This window comes from Sus scrofa, chromosome 12 (genome assembly GCF_000003025.6).
Source record: "Sus scrofa isolate TJ Tabasco breed Duroc chromosome 12, Sscrofa11.1, whole genome shotgun sequence".
NCBI classification, from domain to species: domain Eukaryota; kingdom Metazoa; phylum Chordata; class Mammalia; order Artiodactyla; family Suidae; genus Sus; species Sus scrofa.
The window spans coordinates 368,635-392,336 of NC_010454.4; the positions used below are offsets into that span (position 1 = coordinate 368,635).

A 23,702-nucleotide genomic window follows, 5' to 3' on the forward strand; every position below is an offset into this window, starting at 1 on the left:
CAACTCTTTCTCGGCCTAAAAATGATACGCAAACGGCCTGCTCTGGTCCCTTCAGGGGTCCCATTTGAATGAGGCCTCCGAGGGTGTGGCTTAGCTTGTGTTTTGCCTCCTGTCCGTCTGTCCTTGCGTCAATGCAGTTGAAGTCCCAGACCAGCCAAAAGTGCTGACGAGGGTGGGGCTGCCCTCCCACAGCCACGCGGCCCCTCGGCAGAGGAAGCAGGAGGGACGCACGGCGGGAGAGGCGCAGCATCACTGCCACCACAGAGGCCAGGGCGAAACCCAGGCAGGGACGCCACGCCCCTAAGCGGAGCAGCCACAGCAGACGCTGGCGAGGCCAAGGGCAGCCCGACCACAGCCAGCCGGGGGGGCGGGAGGGTCCACCGGTGCAGCCCCTCCGGAAACCGGCAGGGCCTTTTCCTGCAGAACCACGCCGGCAACTCCCCCGAGACCCAAAACTGTGTTCTTGGCATCTTCCCCGGAGAGACCGAAGTTAGGCTCACACTGAGCCCCGCGTGAGGAGGTTCACAGCAGCTTAATGCGTGACACTCCCAAACCAGAGACGACGCGGAGGCCCTGACAGCGCGTGCGCAGCCCGGGGTGGGGGTGGGGACCGCTCTGGGGAAGGGCCAGTCGCCAGGGCCGTGGCCCGAGGCCCCAGTCACCTCAAAAGTGAGGCAGGGTTTAGTGCCAGACACGAAGTCAGGGGCAGAGGTCAAGGCCCGGCCCTGGGAGCTCGCCGCCGCGGGCCGTGAGCACGTCCGTCTCAGCTCAGGCCCGTCTCCCCGGGGCGCCGACACGTGGGGAGCCTGCTGCGCGTCACCTGACACATCCAGCGCGACAGCTGGCAGCGAGCAGCGGCCTCGCCGCCGTCTTCCCACTACCTCAGAGGCAGCTCCCCAGGACAACGAGCTGGTCCCCAGCCTGCCACTCTCCCCGACACTCCGGAAGGACGGAAAGGCTGTCCCAGGGCTGCTGGTGGCATGAGCCCCGCACCTCAAGGCCTCCCAGCACCTGGCCAGCGGCACAGGGTGGAGGCAGAGGGAAAGGACGGCCCCTGACCCTCTGCGCCCCCACCTCTCCGAGCGCAGTCCCCGAGCGGGGTCCCGGGAGCAGGAACGGGAGCCACAGCTCTACGAGGAAGCAGCTTCGCGCTAAGAGAAACCTCACCCTGGCGATGAGGGCTCAGCCCTCAGGGATGACGGTCAGGGCCAGGGATGGAGTCCAGGCTGAGGCTGAGGCAACGCCAGGGATGGCGGGGCCAGGGATGGAACCCTGGGGCCAGGGATGGAACCCGCGTCCTGGCGCTGCAGAGATGCCACAGCAGAGGAGCGGACAGAGCGAAGGTGCAGAGCTGGATGAGTGACCGCAGAGCGGCCATGCTTCAGTTTCCTGCACCCACAAACCCACACAACCGCTGCCCGAGCCTCTGCGGCACCTTCTGCCATCAAGCCCCAGAACTGGCATCCACTCCTCTCCCGACGCCTAAAAATCTGCTTCCGACCTCTGAATCGGTGGGCCCCACGGGGGGGCCGCCCACTCCTGAGCTGTGGCCCCTCGGACACTCCCCACCCCCGACCCCCGGGGGGAGTGGGTCCCGGGTCCGAGCCGCCCACCCCCTCGCGAGAAGTAGCAGAGCTGGGAGACTCACGGAGGCTGCTCTCCGGCAGTTCACGTCTCGGTCGAACACGGCAGTGACCACCAGCGCGCTGGGAGGAAGGGGCAGACAGCAGTTAATCACGCGGCTCTCTCGGCAGACCTGCGACGCTGACCCCCCTGCCCCTCCCCTCCGCGACTCCCCTGAGAGCCCGCAAGGTCCCGGGGAGGGGGCCGCGTGCACCGCTCCTCTCGGGGCAGCAGAAGCGGGGAGCCCCGCGCCCACCCCCAAAAAGCAGCTCTGAGGTGCCCCATTCCCAGGCCAAGGCACGACCACGCTCAGGACGAAGGAAGCCCTCAGGCTGCGCTGAAACCCCCTTCCCTCCGGTGACAGCAGCAAACAAGGCAGAACAGCATGCTGTTTCCAAGTCTCGCCTGCAACCTTGCCTCTCTGGGCAGCCCGGGGAGAACGCGGCCAACCAAGGGTACTTCCGACACAGAGGTGACCAGAGGGCCACCGCCCTGCTCCCCGCTCTGCCCCCGCACACCCCCCAGCACACCCCGGGGCACGTCCACACCCGCCCGCTGCTCCCACCAGTGGCCCCTGCCCTTCCACACCCCCGGTGCCGGACGGCCGCCCTCTCCCCAGAGCCACGACGTGTCGCGCTGCCTGGCGCAGGGGCTGCCGGCGCAGAGGCTGCCGGCGCAGAGGCAGCCCCCTTTGAGGTGATGCTGGCCGGTGGGGGTCACCCCAAAGGCTGAGAGGTGGAGGAGGGAGGGCGAAGGTGCAGCCGGGGAGGACCCGGGACGCTGCTGGTCTCCGAGGTGCGGGCGTGGCCACGAGCCCAGGGACGCGGGTCTCTAGAAGCCGGCGGAGGCAGAAATCGGATTCTGCCAGCGGGCTCCAGTCGAACCAGGCCCAGGAGCCCGTGGTTCCAGCCCAGTGGGACCCAAACGCTGAAACGCCCCTGGGCAACAAGAACGAGCACACCAGCAACTCGCGAGAAAACACGGAGGACCTCAGCTGCACTCCGAGTGACAGAGGCCAGAGTCAGAACGCTGTGCGCCGCCTCCTTCGCAGGCCTCCGGGCAGTGGCGACGCGAGGGGGACGGGACACAGACCCGCGGTGGGCAGGGCTGGGGGTGGCTGCGGACAAGGGGCAGAGGGAGGGGGGCTGGGGGTGGCGGAGCCTTCCGTTCAGGACTGAGGTCGTGGAAGCCAACCCGAGGAAGCTGCCGCGGCGAGAGTGAGTTTTCCTGCGCGCGGACAGGAGGGAAACCATCAGGAAGCGGGGCCCCCGATGGCCGAGGGAGCGTGCCTGTGTCACAGCAACGCACGCGACAGGCAGGGCGGGCACACAGGCCCCTCCCCTCTGGGCGGGCGAGCATCTCGGAAACGACCGTGCGTGGATGCTGCCGAGCGAGACACCCAGGGGAGCAGCCGGGAGAAGAGGGAGGCCCTGGGCCGGCGCTGGGCTGGAACCTGGGTGTCCCGCGGAGCGGGAGTGGCACCCAGGTCCCGGATCCTAAACACTGCTCTCCCCCGAGAGGAACGCCAACGCCCGGAGGTGAAGATGCAGGGCCGGGCGAGGGGAAATCAAAGCCTGGGCCAGCCTGTCCTGCTGGACATGCAAAAAGCGTTAAAAAGAGCACAGAAGCCCGTGTGAAGTAGCTCTCAACAAAGGCAGGGCCCTTTGTGGAGCAAAATAAACCAAGCCCGTTAGACAACCGCCCAAGGGTGAAAGAAACACGCTGAGCCCACGCCAACGAAAGGTCTAAAAAGCGGAGGGTACGTGCACCTGTGCAAGAGCCACCACCTCTGGCCACGCGCGGTCCTTGAGGGCACCAGGGGGAGAACTGGAGAGGCGCCCACACGCACAGCAGTCCCCAACACTCTCAGTTATTTTAAAGGAAAAGCTAACAAACACAAAACGCTATCTTCACAGCCCTCCCCTGGCTGGCCGAGGCCAACCCTGCCCACGGTGAGTCTGGGACAGCAGCCTGGGGCGGGGGGCACGGCCCCGCGAGCCGCGCAGTGAGAGGCCGACACTCGGGAGCTGCCGGGGGGCTGGTGGGAACTGCGCTTTTCTTCTGCAATTCTTCCTTAAGTCCAAAATTAGCTCAGAATTAAGTTTTCTGAAAAGCAACTAGACACTGAAGAGTCATTTAAACGATTCGCGCTCTAGCTCTCTCCCTCTGAACACTCACGCTCGCTCTCTCTCACACCCAGTGTGTGTGAGCATCTCCACTCTTTTTCTTATCCTCTCTGTCTCGCAACATTCTGACCTGACTCAACTATAAGGTGACCTTTCGGCTATTATGCTAAGAAGAAGAACGATCAAGTTTAAAAAAGGAAACCAAATGCCCACCTGGCCCCTTCCCTCGTCCTCCTGAAACGGGGCTTCCGCCTCCATCCCCACAGCTCCTCCACCGCCCATCGCACTGCCGCGGCTCAGGCAGAGGAACCGGGCATCTCAGGTCGGAGGTGCCCTAGTGAAACGGCTGCGTCTACACCTCAGGGCCACGTGCAGAAGCCCTGTGCTCCACGCCACGACTCCACGTGGTGGCAGCGCCGGCCACGGGCACACACAGTGCCCAGCACCTCATGTGGAGCCGAGAGCAGTGAGAGCTGGGTCCCCAGCCCGTGGAGGAGGCCCCACCAGGGCAGCCTAGCTCTCGACCTGGGGGAGAGGCCGTGCCTGGAGCCCGCTTGCTCCTCTCTGTTCTCTGACCAAAGAAAGCTTCCCCTTGCCTCGGAAAAAATAAAAAATTAAAGATTCAGTCTTAGTGTTGGGGGTCCTTTTACTAGTTGAAGCTGAAAGTAATTTCAGCAAAACTCCATTGATGGAAAGTTATTTCTTTTCCCTCTCTCAACTCTTTACTATATTACAAATTATAGCCAAAATGAGATTTTAAAAAAATACCAGGCTTAACATTAAAGGAAAATTTATCTGACTTTATTTAGCAGACCATTTAAAGATGAACTGATTCCAGAGTTCCCGTTGTGGCGCAGTGGAAACGAATCCAACCAGGAACCATGAGGTTGCCGGTTTGATTCCTGGCCTTGCTCAGTGGGTTAAGGATCTGGCGGTGCCGTGAGCTGTGGTGTAGGTCGAAGATGTGGCTTGGATCCGGCGTGGCTGTGGCTGTGGTGTAGGCCGGCGGCTGTAGCTCCACTTAGACCCCTAGCCTGGGAACCTCCATATGCCACTGGTGCAGGGCTAAAAAGCAAAAAGACCAAAAAAAAAAAGGATTATTTGATTCCATTTCAACATCGTAACGGCTTTGGTAACAAAGTTTTAGAAATCATTAAACGGATCAAGACATACTACTGTGATCTTTCAATAACTAAAACTTTTACAACTGCTCTTAACAAAAACACATTTGCTATTTTATTCTAAGTATATTCTCATAATTTATGGAAATTTAAGTATTACATTTGCATACTAATAAATGCGTTTTTGTTAATCCATAATATTGTATACACACTAGGAAAAGATACTAACTAACCATACTAACTAACCAAGAATTTCAGCTCTTCAATATCTGACACAAGAAAAATGTGAACATGACTGATTCTAGGTCCAACCAATACTAACAAAAATCCACAAGTGACACTGAATTCTTGAAATTTCCTGCCAATTTATTTGTTCTAAATTATAATTTTTAAACTACGGAACACTAACTACTGAGGAGAGAACGGAACAGACAGAGAAGATACCCCAAATCACTGGCCACCCTGCAGGCCACCACAAGCCCTGCGAGGTCACAGCTAAGCGAAGCAACTCCTCGGACCCGTGGGCCTCCTGGCCGTGGACACCATGCTGCCCACAGCAGGCTGAGCCCCACTTCAACCCACCTCCTCCTGGGCAGCCAAGGCCACAAGGCCAAGCCCCAGGGCTGCTTCCTGCCCCCGCCTGGCACTGGGCAGGTCGGCCTGGGGGCCCGGCTTCAGGTCTGAACCTTCACACCACGTGGAGCCAAGGGCTAAGTCAACAGGCGCCTGCGCTCAAGGGTCATCCCCAGCTTCACCACGTGTGTGTCACTTCCTTCCAGCCCCTCCCACATGCCCTCCCACAGCCACCACTTAGTAGTGAGTGACCAGGGCACTCAGCCTCGGGGGTCCCGGTCCCGCAGCACAGATCCTAAGGTTTCTGGCCACAGGGTAACGACTCCTGAGAGGCCGAGGGTCTCGGGAGCCCCCGTGAACAGGCGGCCCGCGTGGGCTGCCTCTGCTCCTCCACGGTTGGCACCCGCTGCCCTGCAGTCTCGGGGCGGCGCGCCCAGTGCCCAGCTCGGCTGCTTTTGCATCTGCAAGTGCGTACCTGACCCATGCCCTGCCCGCGTGTTACCAAACTCCTCGGAACACAGCGGGACAGATGGAACAAAACCACTTAAAAGGCACAGCTCTTAATCAAACCGGGATTCGGGTGAGTTCGACAAGCCCACTGTGCATCCACCTATGAACCCAACATCCTGTTTTCATTGGACCAAGCCTTCACATTATTCTGATGTCACACTTGCAGAACGAAACTGGCTCATCCAGACACACGAGTCCAAGTCCAACAAAAGCAGGTGCGACAACGCTGGTCAAACACAAGCGGGGGGCCCGGGCCAGCCGCCCGCGGGGAGGCTCCCTGGGGGGATCAGCCGCGGCTCCGGGGCGTCCACCGAGCTGAGGGGCCGCCTCCCCAGCATCTCCCACACGGGGAGACGGTCTGGGCCAGAGAGCGGGGACTGTCTTTCTTGTCCGCATGCCTGGACCCGCGCGGAGCTCTCAGCAGGTACAGCTAACAGCACCTCTCACCCCAAACTCCGTCTTTGTTAGTTTGGGCAGTTTTCTGTAGCAGTAAAAACAAAATACAATTTTACCCTAAGTAAGAGCAATTTCTCCTTTCAAAGGTGAAACTCTAAAATTCAGACTGATAACTTCCTCGCGATCCAGGGCGTTTTTGGAGTAAACTGCGAGACCCACGGTGGCTGAACGTCCCCCTCAATTCTCAGAGGCCAAGTTCACACCAGCTGACACCTTTCCGGCGCCCTGCGGTCCCGGCAGAGCTGCGCTGGAGGCTGGGGGAGCCCACAGGTGGTCGGGGACACACTGGTCAGCAACCACCACCTAACTTTTCTTGAAAAACAAAAAGGTTATAGTCCCCCCCGGATGTCTGCCAGCAAGAAATGCCGAGTGGGAACAAGACGTAGCTTTGAGCAATGCCTGCCATTTCCTGATTTTTCAGGACAGTCTTGCCCTCGAGGAAGAGATCTGGGAGCCAATCCCCAGACGCTGCCCTCGCCACCCTGCTCGCCCGGCTGGCTGGGCCAGGCTGGGTCGGGCAGGGCCCCTGGCGCGGGAGGGGCCTGCGGGGTTGGTGTCAATGGGAGCTCGGCTTACAAAAGAGTTTCAGGTGAGGAAATCGCTGGACGGTGACAACCAACGCACACGTTCAGAGCGAGGGTTCGCTTTTCCTTTTCTTCTTGCAAACTGGCTTCTGATTGCTGGTGAAAAGGCACTTTCTAGATAGTACAAACTGGCCGCTTCGCTTTAACCTCTGTGTCTCACTGTTCCTGAATCACACCTAGCTTTTCAGGAACCCTCTTCACTTTTCCGCAAAGTAATTACTCCATCACGTAACAGGTCTGTGTTTAACACTTAGGAAGGACAAGTTTTCAGAACCAACCAACACGCATTCAAACCTTCAAATCTCCCTGAAGAACTCCTTCCTGATGTTTATAAAGCAGAGAGGAGCAGCAGCAGGACAGCCCCTCGGGTCCCTGCAGGGGCCAGCGGCTGGCCCTGGGCGCCTTCCCCGTGCCTGGGGGCAGCGCCCGCTGGCCTCTCACTCTGGGCCGAGCCCAGTCCTGCCTCGTCTCTGTTACCACTGCCCTGCTTCCTTTCACCAGGCACTCCCCGCCCGTGTACAGAAGTGGTCTGACCCCAGCTGTCTTCTTCCACAGGGCCTCCCCCAGAGAAGAGTCTGTGAGAGCCTAGTTAATGATATCAAGATCTGATCACGTGCCAGGAATAATGGGCCTAAAAGCTGACAATTAAAATGTGGTCGCTTCTTATAAACCAAGGGAGGCAGGTCTCGAAGGACACACCCCAACCGATACTCCTAGGCGGGCAGGCGGGCGAGCACCAGCAGCGTCCCGCAGGTTCACCTGGCACCGTGACTCACTGCAGCCACCCTCCCCGCCCGCCAGGGATGTCGATCTGATGGACTGGGCAGGGCTGGCACACAGGCTCCTCAGAACCTGCCAAACTGGACCGAGGGAGCTGCGGGCACGGCCCTAGAGGGCACAGGCCAACCCAGGCCTGGGGTGGGAGTGGGAAGAGGCAAGAGGGCCCTTGCTGAGTGGGTTCCAGGTGGCACTGACTCGGGGTCACGGTGGGGACGAGGCAGCTGTGGGGCGGGGGCTCCAGGAGGCTCTAACTCAGGGTCACTGAGGAGACAAGGAGGCTGGGGGCGGGGGCACCAGGCTCCCCTGGCCGCTGGTGGGTCCCCTGTGGGTGAATTTACCATCATCACCTGACCTGCCCAAGAATCAAGGAAACTTGACCTCCATCGACCTCCAAGGACCAAGCACATGAGCTTTGTAGCTGTGACCTGCCCTCATGCTCAGCACCTCACGCTCAGAAAGGCTGGTGCCCTGACCACCCGCCTCCACCCCACCCAAGCCCAGGCCGGGTCCCCTGGAACCCCTGGGCAAGGGCACAGCCCAGGCCCCGGCCGCAGGCAGATCAGCAGTCACTTTCACCCCAACAGGGGATGCAGGGGCTCACCCAGCGGGGTCTCGGGTCTCTCCCAAGCCCTCCCCTGCCAGGTGCCAGGCCTCTCCCTTTCTGCATAACCAGTACAGGGGCTGGGCAGGGGGAGGAGGGTACTTTGCAGCCTTCGTGAAAACCAGACGGGAGTCCGAGGAGGGCCGTACACCCCGGGAACCCAGGCCGGCGTGGCATTTACCAGCAACTCCCCCCGGGGCGGGGTGGGTGCTTCTGCTCGTTCTGCTCGAGCCCACGTGCTGGCAGGGTCGCAGGGCTCGGGGCCGCCCACAACCCTCCTCTCCCAGGGAGCCACAAGGCCCTGTGACTCTGACACGTCACCTACAGGGCACTAGGAAGCCTCTGCCCACAGCAGAGGCCACCACAAGTGGCGGCCGCCCATCTCAGCCCTGTCCCTCTGCTAACCCTTCCACCCTCAACGTACCGCTCCCACGAGGCTGAAAAAGAGTCCCCAGAGAAAGGAGGGACCCAGAGCCCCCCCAGACGTTACGTGAAAAAGAAGGCTGTGCTGGACGTCCCGCCACGGCGCAGTGGGTTAAGGATCCAGCGTTGCCGCAGCTGTGGCACAGGCTGCAGCTCCGGCTGGGCCTCGATCCCTGGGGGGAAGCTCCGTGCACCGCGGGGCCGGGGCCGGGGGGAGCCTGGAGGATCGCTTCCAGAACGCTACAGAGCAGGGCGAGGAAGCAGGCGGCCACGCCTTCCCTGAAGCTGTGTGAAAAGCAAACAGCCTCCCCTTCGCAGAGCAACAGGCCGGGCCCAGGATGGGGGGTGGGGGTGGGGGGGACGGAGGCCCAGGAGGCAGCCTCAGGCCTCCCCCCAGCACCTCCACGAGCCCGCCGCCCTCCCGCCCGCCCTTCCCCCGCAAGGTGGACAAGACCAGGAGGAAGCGGATGCGTTTACAGCGTCCTGGGCAGCACTTGAGCTCCCTCGGCTGCTGCCCAGGCCCTTGACGGGCGGATCAGGTTGGAGAGCCACGGCCCGGCGCTCAGCGAGCCTCAGGCCCCTCTCCAGACCCTGCCGGAAACCCCGGGGGCCTCCCCCAGGTGCTAGGTGTGCTCAGAAAGAGGGGTGTGGGGACGACTGGGGAGCTGCCAGGACAGCATGGCCCCGCGGCCGCCGTGAGACCTGGGGTCCCTTAGTCTCTTCGGGGCACCTCCTTTCTGAGAGGCAGCCTCCAGGGCCCGAGCATAACGTTAAATCCGTTTCGGGGTGCGTATCATGGGCCAGGACGAACCCAGGCTGCGCTGTGCTCAGCACCCTCCTCCAGCTCCTTAACCAACAGCCAGAGCGGAGAGCTGACTTTTGTCTTCAAGTCAAAAGGACGGACTTCGGTCCCAAAGGAGACAGAGCCGAGTAAAACTGAACTTAAAACTTCACTGCGTGGGTTGTAACGACCATTACACAACGATAAACATAATAAAATTCATCGAGTAGAAAAGAAAGCTTCGCTGTGCTAGGGACACAGCTGTTTGCACTTTCCAAGGCAGGAACTATCAGACCCTAAAGGGGGGCTTGCGCAGCCACGTGGTGGGCGTGGGCTCCACGGCCCTTCTCCCCAGGAAGCCGGACAGCACAGGCTTCCGACCTCAGGAGGCTGTGTGGGTTGGATGGGGCAGGAGAGCCAACGCTGCCAGGGGCCCACGAAGCTCAGACGGCCACATAACAGGCTTTACCTCGAAATCGCAGCCACGAAGGGCCTCAGCTCCTGAGGCTCGTAGGCGCGAGCGAAGGCCCAGCACACGTAGCAGGCGGCGTCCCTGACGTTGGCGCCCACGCTGCAGGCGCCCCGCTTCTCCTCGTAGGTCAGCGCCTTCAGGATCACGGGGACCACTGGACACAGAGACAGAGGCTGGGAGTTAGGGCCCTGCGGCAGCACATGGGGCTTCAAAGAAGGTGCACGGGCTGCAACGCAATGCAACGCAACGCAGCCAGCGCTGGCCCCGCAGAGGCGGGGGGTGAGCAACCCTCGGGCTTCCACCCGAAGGCACCCTGAACACACGGCCAGGTCAGAAAGGACCCCGGCGTGGGAAGCTCGAGTCCAGCAGCTCCACTCAGGTGAAAATGTTTCTTACAAGTTGCCCCAAGGTGACACGAGGAAGTGACAGCTCCTAGAGAACGGCAAGGACATGCCTGCCAAGCCCCCACCCAAGGGACGCGGACACGGCCCACAGCCGGGGGCGGGCCAGCGGCTCAAGCGAGCAGGCGGAGGGTGAGCAACCCCGCTGGGGACCCCTTCCCACGAGGCAGCCTGGGAGCCGCGGTCAAGGGGCCCAGGCACGGCAGCCGGGCTTCTGGCCCAGAGCGGTGGCCGCCGCGTGAGCAAGCTCGGGGGAGGGGACCCCAGTGCCCAGGGGGACTGACTCCACTCAGAGGGCGTCACTGCCCTCACCAAGCTCTAGGACTGAGAACCAGGATGACAAAGTGAAGCAGCCCACGGTTACCTCCGTGCTAACTTTCAAAACAACCCGGACAGTTAAACCTTCGGTAATGCTGAAGATAGCGTGAAGCACATACAGACTATCCCTCCGCTTCCATTTAAAAATGTCGAGAAGTCCCGCTGTGGCGCCGTGGTGAACGACTCTGCCTGGGAACCATGAGGTTGCAGGTTCGACCCCTGGCCTTGCTCTGTGGGTTAAGGATCCGGCGTTGCCATGAGCTGTGGTGTAGGTCACAGATGCGGCTCGGATCCCGCGTGGCTGTGGCTCTGGCGCAGGCAGGTGGCGACAGCTCCGATTGGACCCCTAGCCTGGGAACCTCCATGTGCCGCGGGAGTGGCCCAAGAAATAGCAAAAAGGCAAAAAAATAAAAATAAAAATGTCTGAGTTTTAACAGTGCATGATTTGTGACCTGAGAAGATGAAAGAATTTTGACATGCGGTAAGAGTACTGCGATGTTTGCAGGAGCTGAGATTATACCCTATTTATTGATTAAATTTGTCAGCTTCATGCATTTAAAGTGCTTGGGAAGGGTCTGCTTATTAAGAACATGTAAATTTCTTAAAAAGAAAAAACTGAATGCATAACTTTCATGGATAGGGTTTTAAAAGTGCAATGGAGTTTAACTTTATAAATGAATCAAATAATTTTAAAGCAACAGAAAAATAGAAACAACCTTCAGGAAATTTTCAAATACCAATTCAAAGGCAGAATATTAATTTTTTTAAGTCTTACTCAATTAGATTTTCTTAAAGAAAATGCTACAAGTCCAATTTACTGATCCCAAGCGGGCAATCATACTGCCAGAAAGCACCCTGGTGTCTGAAAGTGAGAACCTGTTCTCAGGGGCTGGCGCCACTGCACCAGAGCAGAGCCACTTTCTCAGGTCTCCAGCAGGCCCAGGGACACCAAGCGACGGAGCTCGACCGAGGATGGGCTGTGCATCCAGCTGCCCAGGTCAGGACGCGGCGTCGTCGCAGGGCCCGCCCGGCGCTTCCCTGTGTCCAGTCAGGGCCCGCCCTCCCAGCAGCCAGGCCACTGCAGAGTATCCCGTCCCCAAGGCCCAGCACCTTCCTGCGTCACTGCTGGACCACCTCTCGCAGCCTCCGGTCACAAAGAGGCCCACTCAGCAGAGCAGAGCACCAGCTGCACCCCCACCTCCCTCTATCGAGAGCCCTCGGGGCCACCACCCCAGCTTGGCCATTGCTCCCCTGCAAAGACTGGGAGGCCTCTCTTCCTGGCATTGCACCCTAGGAGCACCAGGAGCCACCGAAGCTCCACCAGTCAGCATGCCGGGAACAAACACGCTCCGGTTTCCCCAAGAATACCCGTCTCTCCCACTACCTCCCAACACTGAGGCTCACAGAGACGTGCGGACGCCAAACCAAGCCAGGGGCACCACCGCAGCCGTTTCCAACAAAGGAGCTAAATCTACTCGTGATTTTACAGGGATCTCAACTCGAAGGAGACCAAGCCTGTAACGCTTCCAACTGGTCTCCACTCGTCTCAGCTAGAGAAACACTTGTTTTTCGGAATGCCGCCTCGTTTCCAGTGTTGTTCACGGTCACTCTGTGCTAACCGGCAGCCGGTGCGGGGCCCGACACCTGTCAAAACTAACGGGCTGCATGTCTAGATACTCATGTTGCAACAGAAGAAAGGGTGGGGGAAAAACTGTAATTGTAATGTATACATGCAAGGATAACCTGACCCCCTTGCTGTGCAGTGGGAAAAAAAAAAACAAAAAACTACCGGGCTGTGGCACCTCGAGGGGAGGCATCCTATCAACATGGTGTCACTGCTGCGCCAGATCCTAAAACCGCCACCTCTCCCAGCTGCCGGGACACTTGCGGGGAAGACCGCTCAGCAACGCTGTAGCCCGAGGGAAATCTGGATGCGAACTGCCGAGTCCCAATTTATCGGTCCACTGGACAGCAGCAATTCCCCAACAGACAGGGAGAGGGACGGCGGCCAGTCCTGCCCACATCGACCTCTCGCCCAGCGACGACACTGAGACATGCTCGGGGCCCGGGAGGAGCCCACCCCCAGACACGGCCCCGCTCGCGACCTGCTCGCCCCCCAGCGGCGGGGGGAGCGGAGCCCCGGGGCGGAGTGAGATGGGGCGTGAGGTCAGCCAGTCGCGAGGCAAAGGGGACACACACAGTGGCCTGTACCCACTAACAACCACGTGCAGTGGCACAGCCCAGACCCCTCGCGGATGGCTGGCACTGAGGCCGAGGAGGTCCCCGGGCCCACGGCCCCTTCTCTGCGCCAGGAGTGGAGAAGGACAGTGCGCGGGGAGGGCAGTGGGGGCCTCAGGCCACCCTCAAGCTCAACCTACCTGAGAGAGAAAAGTGGGGACCACGGACTACAAGTTCTGTACAGCAAGATGGCCCACAAACCCCGACTTTGGTCCCTTGCCCCCACTGTGTCCTCGCACCATGTCCTCGGGTGGCTGCCTGGGCCTCCGATGACATGAGGGTGCCGGACTCACTCCGTGTCCTGCTGCGCCCTCCTGCAGGGCTAGGTCAGAGAAGCAGAGACCCTCACCACCAAGTGGCTGTGCTGCTGCAACTGCCCGGCAGAGCCCCTCTCCCCCCACACCCCAGCCCAGCCCTCAGCACAGGTAGTATTCAAAGGCTTTCTACCGAAAGCACTGGTGACCCTCCCTAACACCTGCCACCAACGCCAGTGGCTGAGGCTCAGGCACAGGGAAGCAGTGCTGCCGCCACAGACACATCTCGCTGCTAGACTGGGGTCCGAGAGAGGGGACAACGCAGCCCCCAACAGCAACCTGGGACACTCGCCTCATGGTCACAGGAGAGGAGTCTAATCTGCAGAAAGTACAATAGCTCAGAAGGACAGAAACCAAGACGATGAATTTCTTTGACGACGAACCGGAAAATGAGTCTCCGCCGGGCTCCAATTCACCCCAAGGCAGCATCAAGTGCTATGACCTGAGGGTCAAAGGATGGGGTCGGACCCACCTCCGCTGCTCCTGGGCAAGGTCGGCAGCTGCCCCCTGACCTCTCGGGCCTTCTCCAGCTTCTTCTGTGCAAAAGGACGATCTGGGCTTCTAACTCGGACACCCAGGGACCAGAAGACAAGAAACAGACCGGCCTCAGTCCATGCAGGGTACAGAGCATGCACAAAGCCTTGGGGCGGGAGGTGGTATAAGAAGCAGAAATAGTCTTTGCCCTAAACTTTTGTAAGTCATTATCCAAGAAAATTAAAAACCTAACAACTCTTTCCAGATTCAACAGGTTTAAAATAAGGAAATTCTTCAATAGCTCCGAACAAAAACCCTTCCCATGGTTCCAATTACACACTGCAAATGCATGTCAAATATATAAGATTCCCCAGAGGGCTTCCTTTTGGCAACCCAGAGGCCAGCAATGTAATTTAAATACCCTTCTCTCTAGACAGCATGTCATTTGTCTAACGCCAATCGCCTAAGGACAAAGCAGCCTCCAGGTGAGAGAACCGACTTAACCCTCCGAGCTCCAGGTCCCCTGTGCAGGGTTTGCAGAGTGTGCATTCCTCACGGTGTCCATAAAGAAATCATCAAACAGCCAGCACAGACGTTACGTCTTTTGGTAAGTAATTATTGACATTATTTTAAAAACAAACTCACTGCATAAGAAATGTCACTGCGTGCGTCTCCTGTCTCCCAAGATCACTAGGCCAGGTCTCCCGAGATGCACCAGAATGACATCTTCCAGGATGCACAGGGCCGAGTCTCCCAGGATGCACCGGGATGACACCTCCCAGGGTGCACAGGGCCGAGTCTCCCAGGATGCACTGGGATGACACCTCCCTCTGCACAAGGCCGAGTCTCCCAGGATGCACTGGGATGACACCTCCCAGGGTGCACAGGGCCGAGTATCCCAGGATGCACTGGGATGACACCTCCCTCTGCACAAGGCCGAGTCTCCCAGGATGCACTGGGATGACACCTCCCAGGGTGCACGTGGCTGAGTCTCCCAGGGTGCACGTGGCTGAGTCTCCCAGGGTGCACTGGGATGACACCTCCCAGGGTGCACAGGGCCGAGTCTCCCAGGATGCACTGGGATGACACCTCCCAGTTTGCACAGGGCCAAGTCTCCCAGGATGCACTGGGATGACACCTCCCAGGGTGCACGTGGCTGAGTCTCCGAGGGTGCAAGTGGCTGAGTCTCCCAGGATGCACTGGGATGACACCACCCAGGGTGCACTTGGCTGAGTCTCCCAGGGTGCACTGGGATGACACCTCCCAGGGTGCACAGGGCCGAGTCTCCCAGGATGCACTGGGATGACACCTCCCAGGGTGCACTTGGCTGAGTCTCCGGGATGCCTCTGAGCCACAGAAAGCACGGGGCCGCCTTGTCAAATGATGGTGCTGCCTGTGGAGCTGCCCTCAGACCACAAGCGTGACTGCCCAGAAAAGCACCAGCTTCCCGAGAACAGGTGTGGCCATCACCACAGCCCTCCCATTTCAGCTACCAGTAAAAATAGCCATCATACCGTCCTGAAGAATGCAGTCCAACTCGCTCAGAAAAGAACAGTGTTGAATCTGCTGGAGGAGAGGAAATGACGGACAGAAAATCTGGTTCTACCGACATTGAGTTCTCAGTTCCCACAGGACATATGAACACCTGTCCCAAGGCCCTTGGCCGACCCGCGGGTAGCAGCGAGGGCCTTGTGGCCGCAGCACCCACCACACAGTACGGTGGGGGCAGTGCAGACTGTGTGCTGGACTTCCTTGGCCGGTGAGGGACCGCCACCCCACAAACACTCGGAGCAGGACCTCAGCAGCAGCAGGGGCTCTGGAGTGGGGGGGCGCCCAGCTGGGGCACCACCTGGTTCCACACTGCCACTGTGGGAGCACTGACGGAGCCCTCCCCATTTGCATGGGAACGTCACTCGGCCACGCTGGTCCAGGAGCCCTCCCGTGAAGCCTGCCTCTAAACAAGACCCCCGCCACCACCCACGGTGCTGTGGCCGAGAGTCACGGCTTGGCCGCCAAGAGGCCGGAGCGGACACGCCCGCACAGGGGCCCTGAGACCACGGGAGTTCCCAGCAGACGTGAGGCACACAGTCCAGGCAAGGCAGGTCCAGCCGTGACCGCGACGTACGCTGGCCACAGACAACGGCCCTCCCCGCAAAAAAACACGCCAGCAGGAGAGAAGGAAGTTCCCGTTTCAGGACTGGAGCCTGGCTTACTGCCATCACAAGGCAAGGCTGGGGAAAAGGCTGGAGCCCCTGCTTCTCCACCCTCCTGCGGCCGGCCTCTGCACCGAGGCCCCCCCACCGTGCCACCTGCCCCAAGCAAACAACCCTGCGTGAGGCGTCTCAGGCCTCAGGAGAGCCATCCGCTTTAGAAAGTTGCAACGCAAATAAAAACTGAGGACATGTGGATGACAAAGCTGTGATGTCAGGACCGTGTCAAGAGCTCACGTGCGTCACAACCCGCAAACACCCCGACTCGGAAAGAGGAGAAACAGCCGACGAACCAAGTGGAAAACGATGAAGATATGGGCAAGAGGGCGACTTCTGAAGACCACACAGACAAAACCTGACTGTCAGCAAAACCCCCAGACTCGTGCGTGACGCGGCAGGCCGAGGGGCCGTGACCCGCCGCGACCATCCACAGGGCGGAGGGCAGAGCGCCTACACACCGACCCTGAACGAGAGAGCCCACCCACCGCCGGGCACGTGCCCTGCGAGAGGAGACGGTGCAGAAAGGCATCTGTGCACAAGCCACTCCCCATGGACTCAGGAAGAGCAGGTGGCCTGTGTGTCGGAGCCTCCGGAGAGTGTCCCCAAGTTGTCACAAGCGCTGCACTGCAGCAACCATGGGTTGTCACAGCAGAAGGAAGCCCCTGCTCATAGCAGGGAGCAGGGCGGCACCTGTGTGATTAAACACACAGAGCTATTCCATGTAGCTCAGGCTGCCACCCAAAATACTTAGTGACAGGACACTCGCAAGCCCTACACACGCTGTACTCAATCGACGGCTCACATGCTGAAACCTGGTGACAATCAGCACTTGCTCTGAGGCAGGCCCCGTCCTCACAACCCCGGGAGGAGGGAAGACAGAGGCAGAGAGGGACGGGCAGGTCAGCCCACGCGCCACGCTGGGAGCTCATGCCACATCACCAACGGTGCTGAGCCCCAGGCAGCCGGCTTCCAGATCGCTGCGGCTCCTGAAATCACTGTCCCAAATGTCCCTCACCAACACACATCAACCTCAGGATCCATCAAAAGGCAATTCTGGGAGTGCCCGTCGTGGCGCAGCGGAAACAAACAGGCCTAGGAACCATGAGGTTGCGGGTTTGATCCCTGGCCTCGCTCCGTGGGTTAGGGATCCAGCATTGCTGTGGTGTAGGTCACAGATGTGGCTCAGATCCTGGGTGGCTGTGGCTGTGGGGAAGGCTGGCAGCTGTAGCTGCAATCAGACCCCTGGCCTGGGAACCTCCATACGCCACGGGAGTGGCCCTAAAAAGCAAAAAAAAAAAGGCAATTCTGCACCCCCCACCCAAGGCCCCGACCCCCGCACCTCAGTGTCCAGGCAGCCTTCCTCAAGGAGCCACACGACATCCGGTCTGAGGCCAGCTACAGGGGTCTCATCCCCAAGCCCGGCCCGGGATCCTCCCACGCACGGCCCCTCCCCACTCACACGCCAGGCTGCCTGCCTGGGCCAGCATCTGCCTGGAGGGTCCTTGGGAGGACCCCCAAGGGAGGTGCGGCCCGCAGCCCTGCCTGTTCCCTTGAGCAAGGAGACTGAGCAGCAGCCAGACGTTTCCGTCACCTTCCACCCGGCAACAAAGCCAAGCATCTGGCTCACGTTCTGGGTAAAGTCGGGCTTTTCTAATCACAGACAGTCATGTATGTCTGCTTCCTTTCGTTGCTTATGTCCATGTGCGATAAAGGCTCAGAAGACCTTGCCCATAATCGCAAAACTTAAAAGCTCTGAAAAAAGGATTTTGGAGCCCCCTTTGGCAGTGAACCCTGACTAAAGTGAGGCCAGCCACTGACAAGCTGCGCTCAGCCTCCGGGTGTGACTGCGGCCACGCGACGCGGGTGCTGCGGGTGTAAGAACACGTGCACACCACCTTTGTGAACCCCGAAAACTCCCCGATTCCAAAACACATCTAGCGCCTCGGGCTTCAACAAAGACCTGGGGGCTCGCTCAGGAAGCCCTTTCTCCACAGCAGCAGAGACACCGACGGTTTCAGCTCCTGCAGGCTGAGGATGCGGGCCAGTCCGAGAGGCGCGTGTCCGCAGAACGAGGGGAGGGCAGGGCCGCCCGGGCCACTCACGCCTCCCACTGACCAGGTCGTCGGGGGCACGAGACTGAGGAAGCGTGTCTACGGCAGAGATCAGGGCCCAAGTGTCCAGAGGACCACGGACAGAAGGCGGAAGAGTGAAAGGGCCCGGAGCACAGGGAGGCGACCCCGGGCGGCTGGCCCCCGGACACAGGCGCCCCCAGGCACCTGAGAGCCTGAAGACAGTGGCTGACCCTCTGGGCGACCGTGTGGCCTGGGGTCGACCTCCTCCCAGCGCAGGCCTGAACCCGTGGCCCCTGGGCGGCTCCCGTGAGCTCATCCCCGGGGTGCCGGCGGGGCTGCAGAGCAGTGCTGGCCTTTGGCCCGTGATGAGTCCAGCCCCAGGGGAAGAGACCGCCTCTGCGGGGCTGGTCATTCCTCCACGCGGGGGGCAAAGGAGCTGTGCGGCCCATCAGCCAAAACGCAATGTCCAGGGGCTACGAAGGTGAGGCCCAACACGAGGCCAGAGAGAGACGCGACTCAGCCCCCAGGAGCATCGAGAGGCCTAGGGGAAAACGCAAGTCCTGGGCCCCCGAGTCCCCGCCCGCCAGGCCCCCTCCGCCGCCGCCACCCCCTCCCCGACCGAGTGACCAGAAACGACAGGACAAACGGGCAGGGCTTCCCTGCAGCCACCCTCTGGGGCCAGACCGGAGCTGACAGGGACCTCCGAGGGGCGCGACCGCCGCGGCTGCTGGGGCTGGCAGTCATCGCGTCATCATCGCGGTGAGGAAGGACACGGCAGGGCTCACCCCTGAGGACAAGCTGCACCGCCGTGACGCCAGGACACGGGACCGCTTCGCAGGGACCCGGAAGAGCACGGAGGTCGAAAGGCAGGCAGAAGGTTGCTCACCTCCAGCCACTCTCTGCAAGACACGGCCCCACCAAGAAGACCTTGCTCCTGAGAACGGACCCTGGCGAGCCTGGGAGGAGACGGAGCTGCCAAGCGGGAATCGGGCGTCTGAGTGGCTGAAGGCCCACGCTGCCCGTGAACCCGGGCCCCCAGCAGCCCCCGGCCCCGGCCGGCTAGCACACTGCCTCGAACAGAGGGGGTGCAAGACTGCTGAGTGAGTCTGTGCTCCCTCTCGTCCTTTCCCCAGGAACGCACGGCCTCCGCAATGTTTTAAACAGTCTGCACCAATCCTCCTGGAACCATTTCCCTGGGGCCTCACCGAGCACCACCTCCTCTGAAACACACGTACCATCAGCTACCTGCGGCCCTCCAGGTTTACGGGTACACAGGGTCTCTCGCTGTGGAGGACTGGGGGCCTGGGGTTGGCCCGTGCACACTGAGGTGTGAAAGGCTGGCCAGCGGGGCCCCGCCGCACGGCGCGGGGGCCTGGACCCAGTTCTCTGTGACCATCTCTGTGGGAAAAGAACCTCAACGGGAACGGATGTGTCTACACGCACAACTGAGCCCCTTGGTCGCACAGCAGTCGTGGCCGCACCCTCGTCGACCCACCAGACGCCAGTAAAACGGCTACGGAACAAACAAAGCTTTGGAGGAAAAACTCTCCCCTCCCCGCCTCACCCACCTGCCACCCAGCCGAGCGCGCAGCCCGGGAAGAAGGCTGGTGCCTGGACATTTCACGGAGGAGACGGAGGCAGGGACAGACGGGGCCACGGTCTCCTTCTCACCGCGGGCCCGGAGCCGCTGGGAAGACCCAGAAAGAGACCAATATCCATCCTCGCGCCCCAGCCGACCCGCAGGCCTCTGAGAGGGCGGCGCGAGCGGGCAGTGCCCTCCCGCAAGGCGGGAGCAGCCTTCGGCAGCCGCCCCCACAGGGGCTAGTCCTCGGGGCGAGGAGGCCTCCTGGACGCGCGCACATCTCCACAGGCGATGCCGTCCTGGTCGCGGCGGGAACCAGTTGCTTCACGCTTGGCTGGAAAGCTGTTTCCAAGCTGAACAAAACCTGAGCGCGCTAAAGCCAGACAAGGTCGTTGGGACAGGTCCTCAGGCAGGCAGGATACAGAGCCTTTTTCTGGCAGATGCCCTGTTGAGGTTTTCAACACTGAAAACCCCAATTTCTGGACAGTCCCTCTAGGATCAAAACACTCGACTCCCCCGGGGCCCGGGCCGGCTGCCCGCCAGCTGCGGGAGGGGGCGGGGGCCGGGAGGCGGGGGGCTCGTCCAGGACCCACCGCCCACCCTACAGAGCCCACCCTGCAGAGCCCGCGGCCGCAGCACGCACTTCCTGCTGAGTCAGGGCTATGCACAAGCAGCTGTCACCTCGTCAGCCTCGGTGACGAGCGGCAGCACAGCGCCTGGAGCAATGCCCTGAACAGGGGCCCTCCTTGCCCAGCGCAGTTTATTAAATCTGAACAGGCAGGCACCGGGCACCCAGGGGAAGCTGTCACCAGGACAACACAGGCACAAAACCCACGCCCTGGCGTCGCCCACACCTGGTCCAGGTGCCCACCACACATGCCAGGAGCCAGGGCTCTCCCACATCTCAGAACTGAGGTGAACCGTGAGCACCTTCGGGGCAGCCTGAACCCCGAGAAGCAGCCCCGCCCTTGGCCGACGCGGCTGCCCCCCACTTCCTCAGTCCCCGCAAAGCAGGAGCATCTCCCGGCTCTCGGAGGTCACGCTGGGGCGCTGGCTGCACGAGGGGCTCGGCAGCCTCGGTCCACGGCCCATGCCAGGGCTCTGTCTGTCCCGGCCACCCAAGGGATGGCTCCCTGAATGGGCCCCGCCCAGGGAGAGACAACAAAGGCTCGTCCCCTCTCTCCGCCTCCACCTGCCACAAAGCGCGAGGTCCAGCACCTGTCCGGCCAGTCCCTTTGCCAGAGGCCACCTGAGGGGCGGGCAGGGGAGCGCGGCTGTGCCGCTGGCGAAGGAAACGCCCACAGCTGATGACAGGGTGGCCCAAGCACAACAACTTGAAAGAGGCAAAAGCAAGCATTCGGGAGAATTAAAGGCTTAACCAGGAAGTCGGGGGCCAGTTCTGCCACTGACTCACGGCCCTGGATTCTCGGCCACCATGCCCCGACCTCCAGTGGCCCAAGAGTGTCCACGGCACAGATCTCAGAAGTGGCAGGCCGGCAGGACCATCCCGCCTCACCAAGCCGAGGGTCACTGACCTGACACACAGAAGGTGCAAAGCCCAGAGGGGACACGCGGCCCAAGGTGAGAGAGCCAGAAGGAGGGAGGAAGACGACAGGCCACTCTCTGGGACCAAGTCACCACCGGTCACCGCCGCAGGCACGGGGCTCTGGCAGTGCGGTGGGCAGACTGCACCAGTCTCTCTCACAGCCACACTGTCTGGTCTGACCCAGTGACCCCCCAGGGTGACGCAGACCCTCGGACACGGCTGTGCCTGGGGGAGAGGTCCCACCAGGTAGGGGCCCCCTTTGTCCAGAAAACGGCAGGTACCCCACCACGGGCCCTCCCACAACACTGCCAGGCCATGCTCCGTCCCTCCCCCACCCACAATCCAGGCCCTGAATCAGCGCCCCAGCACCTCCCTGCTGCACCCCACAAAGATCTGGACTCCCACAGCCCAAACCCAGAGCAGCAGTGAGAACCCTGCAGCAGCGCCCCGCCCACAGGGTGAGACCAGGCCTGCACCACGGCCTCACAGGCAGCAGAAAGGGCACAGTGGCCCCGCCCAGCATGGAGGGCCCACCTGGACATGTCCTCGTCCTGGGGCCACCTGCCCACCAGATGTGTTGCCTGGAGACCCGCTAACATGGTACTTCCATGAGCAAACCTGGAAGTCAAGGGAACTGGACCCTCCAGCTGCTCGCACCCATCACGGCCCAAAGCCATCAGACCCCGAACAGGGCAGCCACCAGCAGAAACAGATGACAAAATGAGGGAGATGCAGAAACAACTTTAGTAGAGAGTTTTTCCAGGTAGCAAGATTTCTCATTAAACAGCACAAACAGCACCAAGTGTCTAAAACAACAAACTATGCAACAGACATTACCTTCTGAGCACACTGTGCCTAACAAGCCCATTTAGAACCAATTCACCTGATATTCTTTTTTTTCTTTTCTTTTTTTGTCTTTTTGTGTTTTCTAGGGCCACTCCCACAGCACACAGAGGTTCCCAGGCTAGGGGTCTACTCGGAGCTGTAGCCGCCGGCCTACACCAGAGCCACAGCCACGCGGGATCCGAGCCGCGTCTGCGACCTCCACCACAGCTCACGGCAACGCCGGATCCTTCACCCACTGAGCAAGGCCAGGGATCGAACCCGCCTCTTCATGGAGGCTGATCAGGTTTGTTGTCACGGAGTTACGACGGGAACCCCCTGAATTACAACTCTTAAAATGACATAAAGAAAACCATACAAGAGATTTTACACTTTATGTGACTCGCACACACATGTTAGGTATAAACTCCAAACACACACCACTCAGATGTGTTTAATACTTCCTATATCAAACTGCAAATTCCTTCATAAAGCAGGTTAGTTCTAGCTAAAGAAGTTTCAAAGAGTTAAAACAAGAAAATTAAAGACACCCTTTAAAAACCCTTGCATATGCATGTGTGTATAGATACACATGTACAAATACACATCCATACCCACCAAAAATGCGCACAAGAAGAGAAAAAGAACTAAAGTGAGAGAGTTAAAATAGTGCTGAAGTTTTTGTTTTTTTTTTTTTTGTCTTTTGCCTTTTTTGTTGTTGTTGTTGTTGTTGCTATTTCCTGGGCCGCTCCCGCGGCATATGGAGGTTCCCAGGCTAGGGGTTGAATCGGAGCTGTAGCCACCGGCCTACGCCAGAGCCACAGCAACGTGGGATCCGAGCCGCATCTGCAACCTACACCACAGCTCACGGCAACGCCGGATCGTTAACCCGCTGAGCAAGGGCAGGGACCGAACCCGCAACCTCACGGTTCCTAGTCGGATTCGTTAACCACTGCGCCACGACGGGAACTCCAGTGCTGAAGTTTTTACATCAAAGTGACACTATACAAATATAAGATCAAGCAGACAACCCCAGAAATGGAGAAAATGTTTGCAAACTGTATATCGGATAAGGACCTAAAATCCGGAATATGCTGAGAGTTTGTACAGCTCAACAACAAAAAGACCAATGACCCAAATTTTCAAATGAGCAAAGGACCTGAACAGACATTTCTCCAAAGAAACACACGCGTGTCCAGCAAGTTCACGGAGAGGTGCGTGACAGTTTCGGCCGTCAGGGAACGCACGTCGAGGCCTCGATGACGTCCCCCGGGGCTGGTGACCCTTGTTTCGGAAATGGGAGACGACCGCGTGGTGAGGCGGTGGAGGAGCTGCAAGCCCTGCCTGCCGGCGGGACCATCCACCAGCAGCGCCCGCCCGGCAGCCAGGAGGTGAGACGACCCGCCTCTCCATCAGCGGACACACAGAGAGACACCACGGGGCCGACCTCAGGCGACAGCCTCCCCGCGTACCTCATCCTGGGACTGCGTTTGGCGACAGGGCCTTTACAGAGGTCATGAACGCCACACAAGGCCGCATGGGTGGCCCGAGCCCCGTGGGACGGCTGTCCTTGTCAAGAGGGCCACGAGGACACACAGACCAAAGGGTGAGCATGTGAGGACACAGCGGGAAGGCGGCCGTCTGCAGCCCAGGAGCCAGGCCGGGAGAGGAGCCA

The 23,702-nt window shown here is 60.2% G+C and overlaps 1 protein-coding gene across 1 annotated transcript in view; it reads right to left on the bottom strand.

Moving 5' to 3' along the window:
- TBCD (tubulin folding cofactor D) overlaps positions 1-23,702 on the bottom strand; it is a 122,367-nt gene that overhangs the window by 41,626 nt on the left and 57,039 nt on the right. The window contains 2 exon segments of the mRNA NM_001244105.1: positions 1,649-1,706; positions 10,048-10,204. Of these exon segments, the coding sequence (NP_001231034.1) occupies positions 1,649-1,706; positions 10,048-10,204 (215 nt within the window).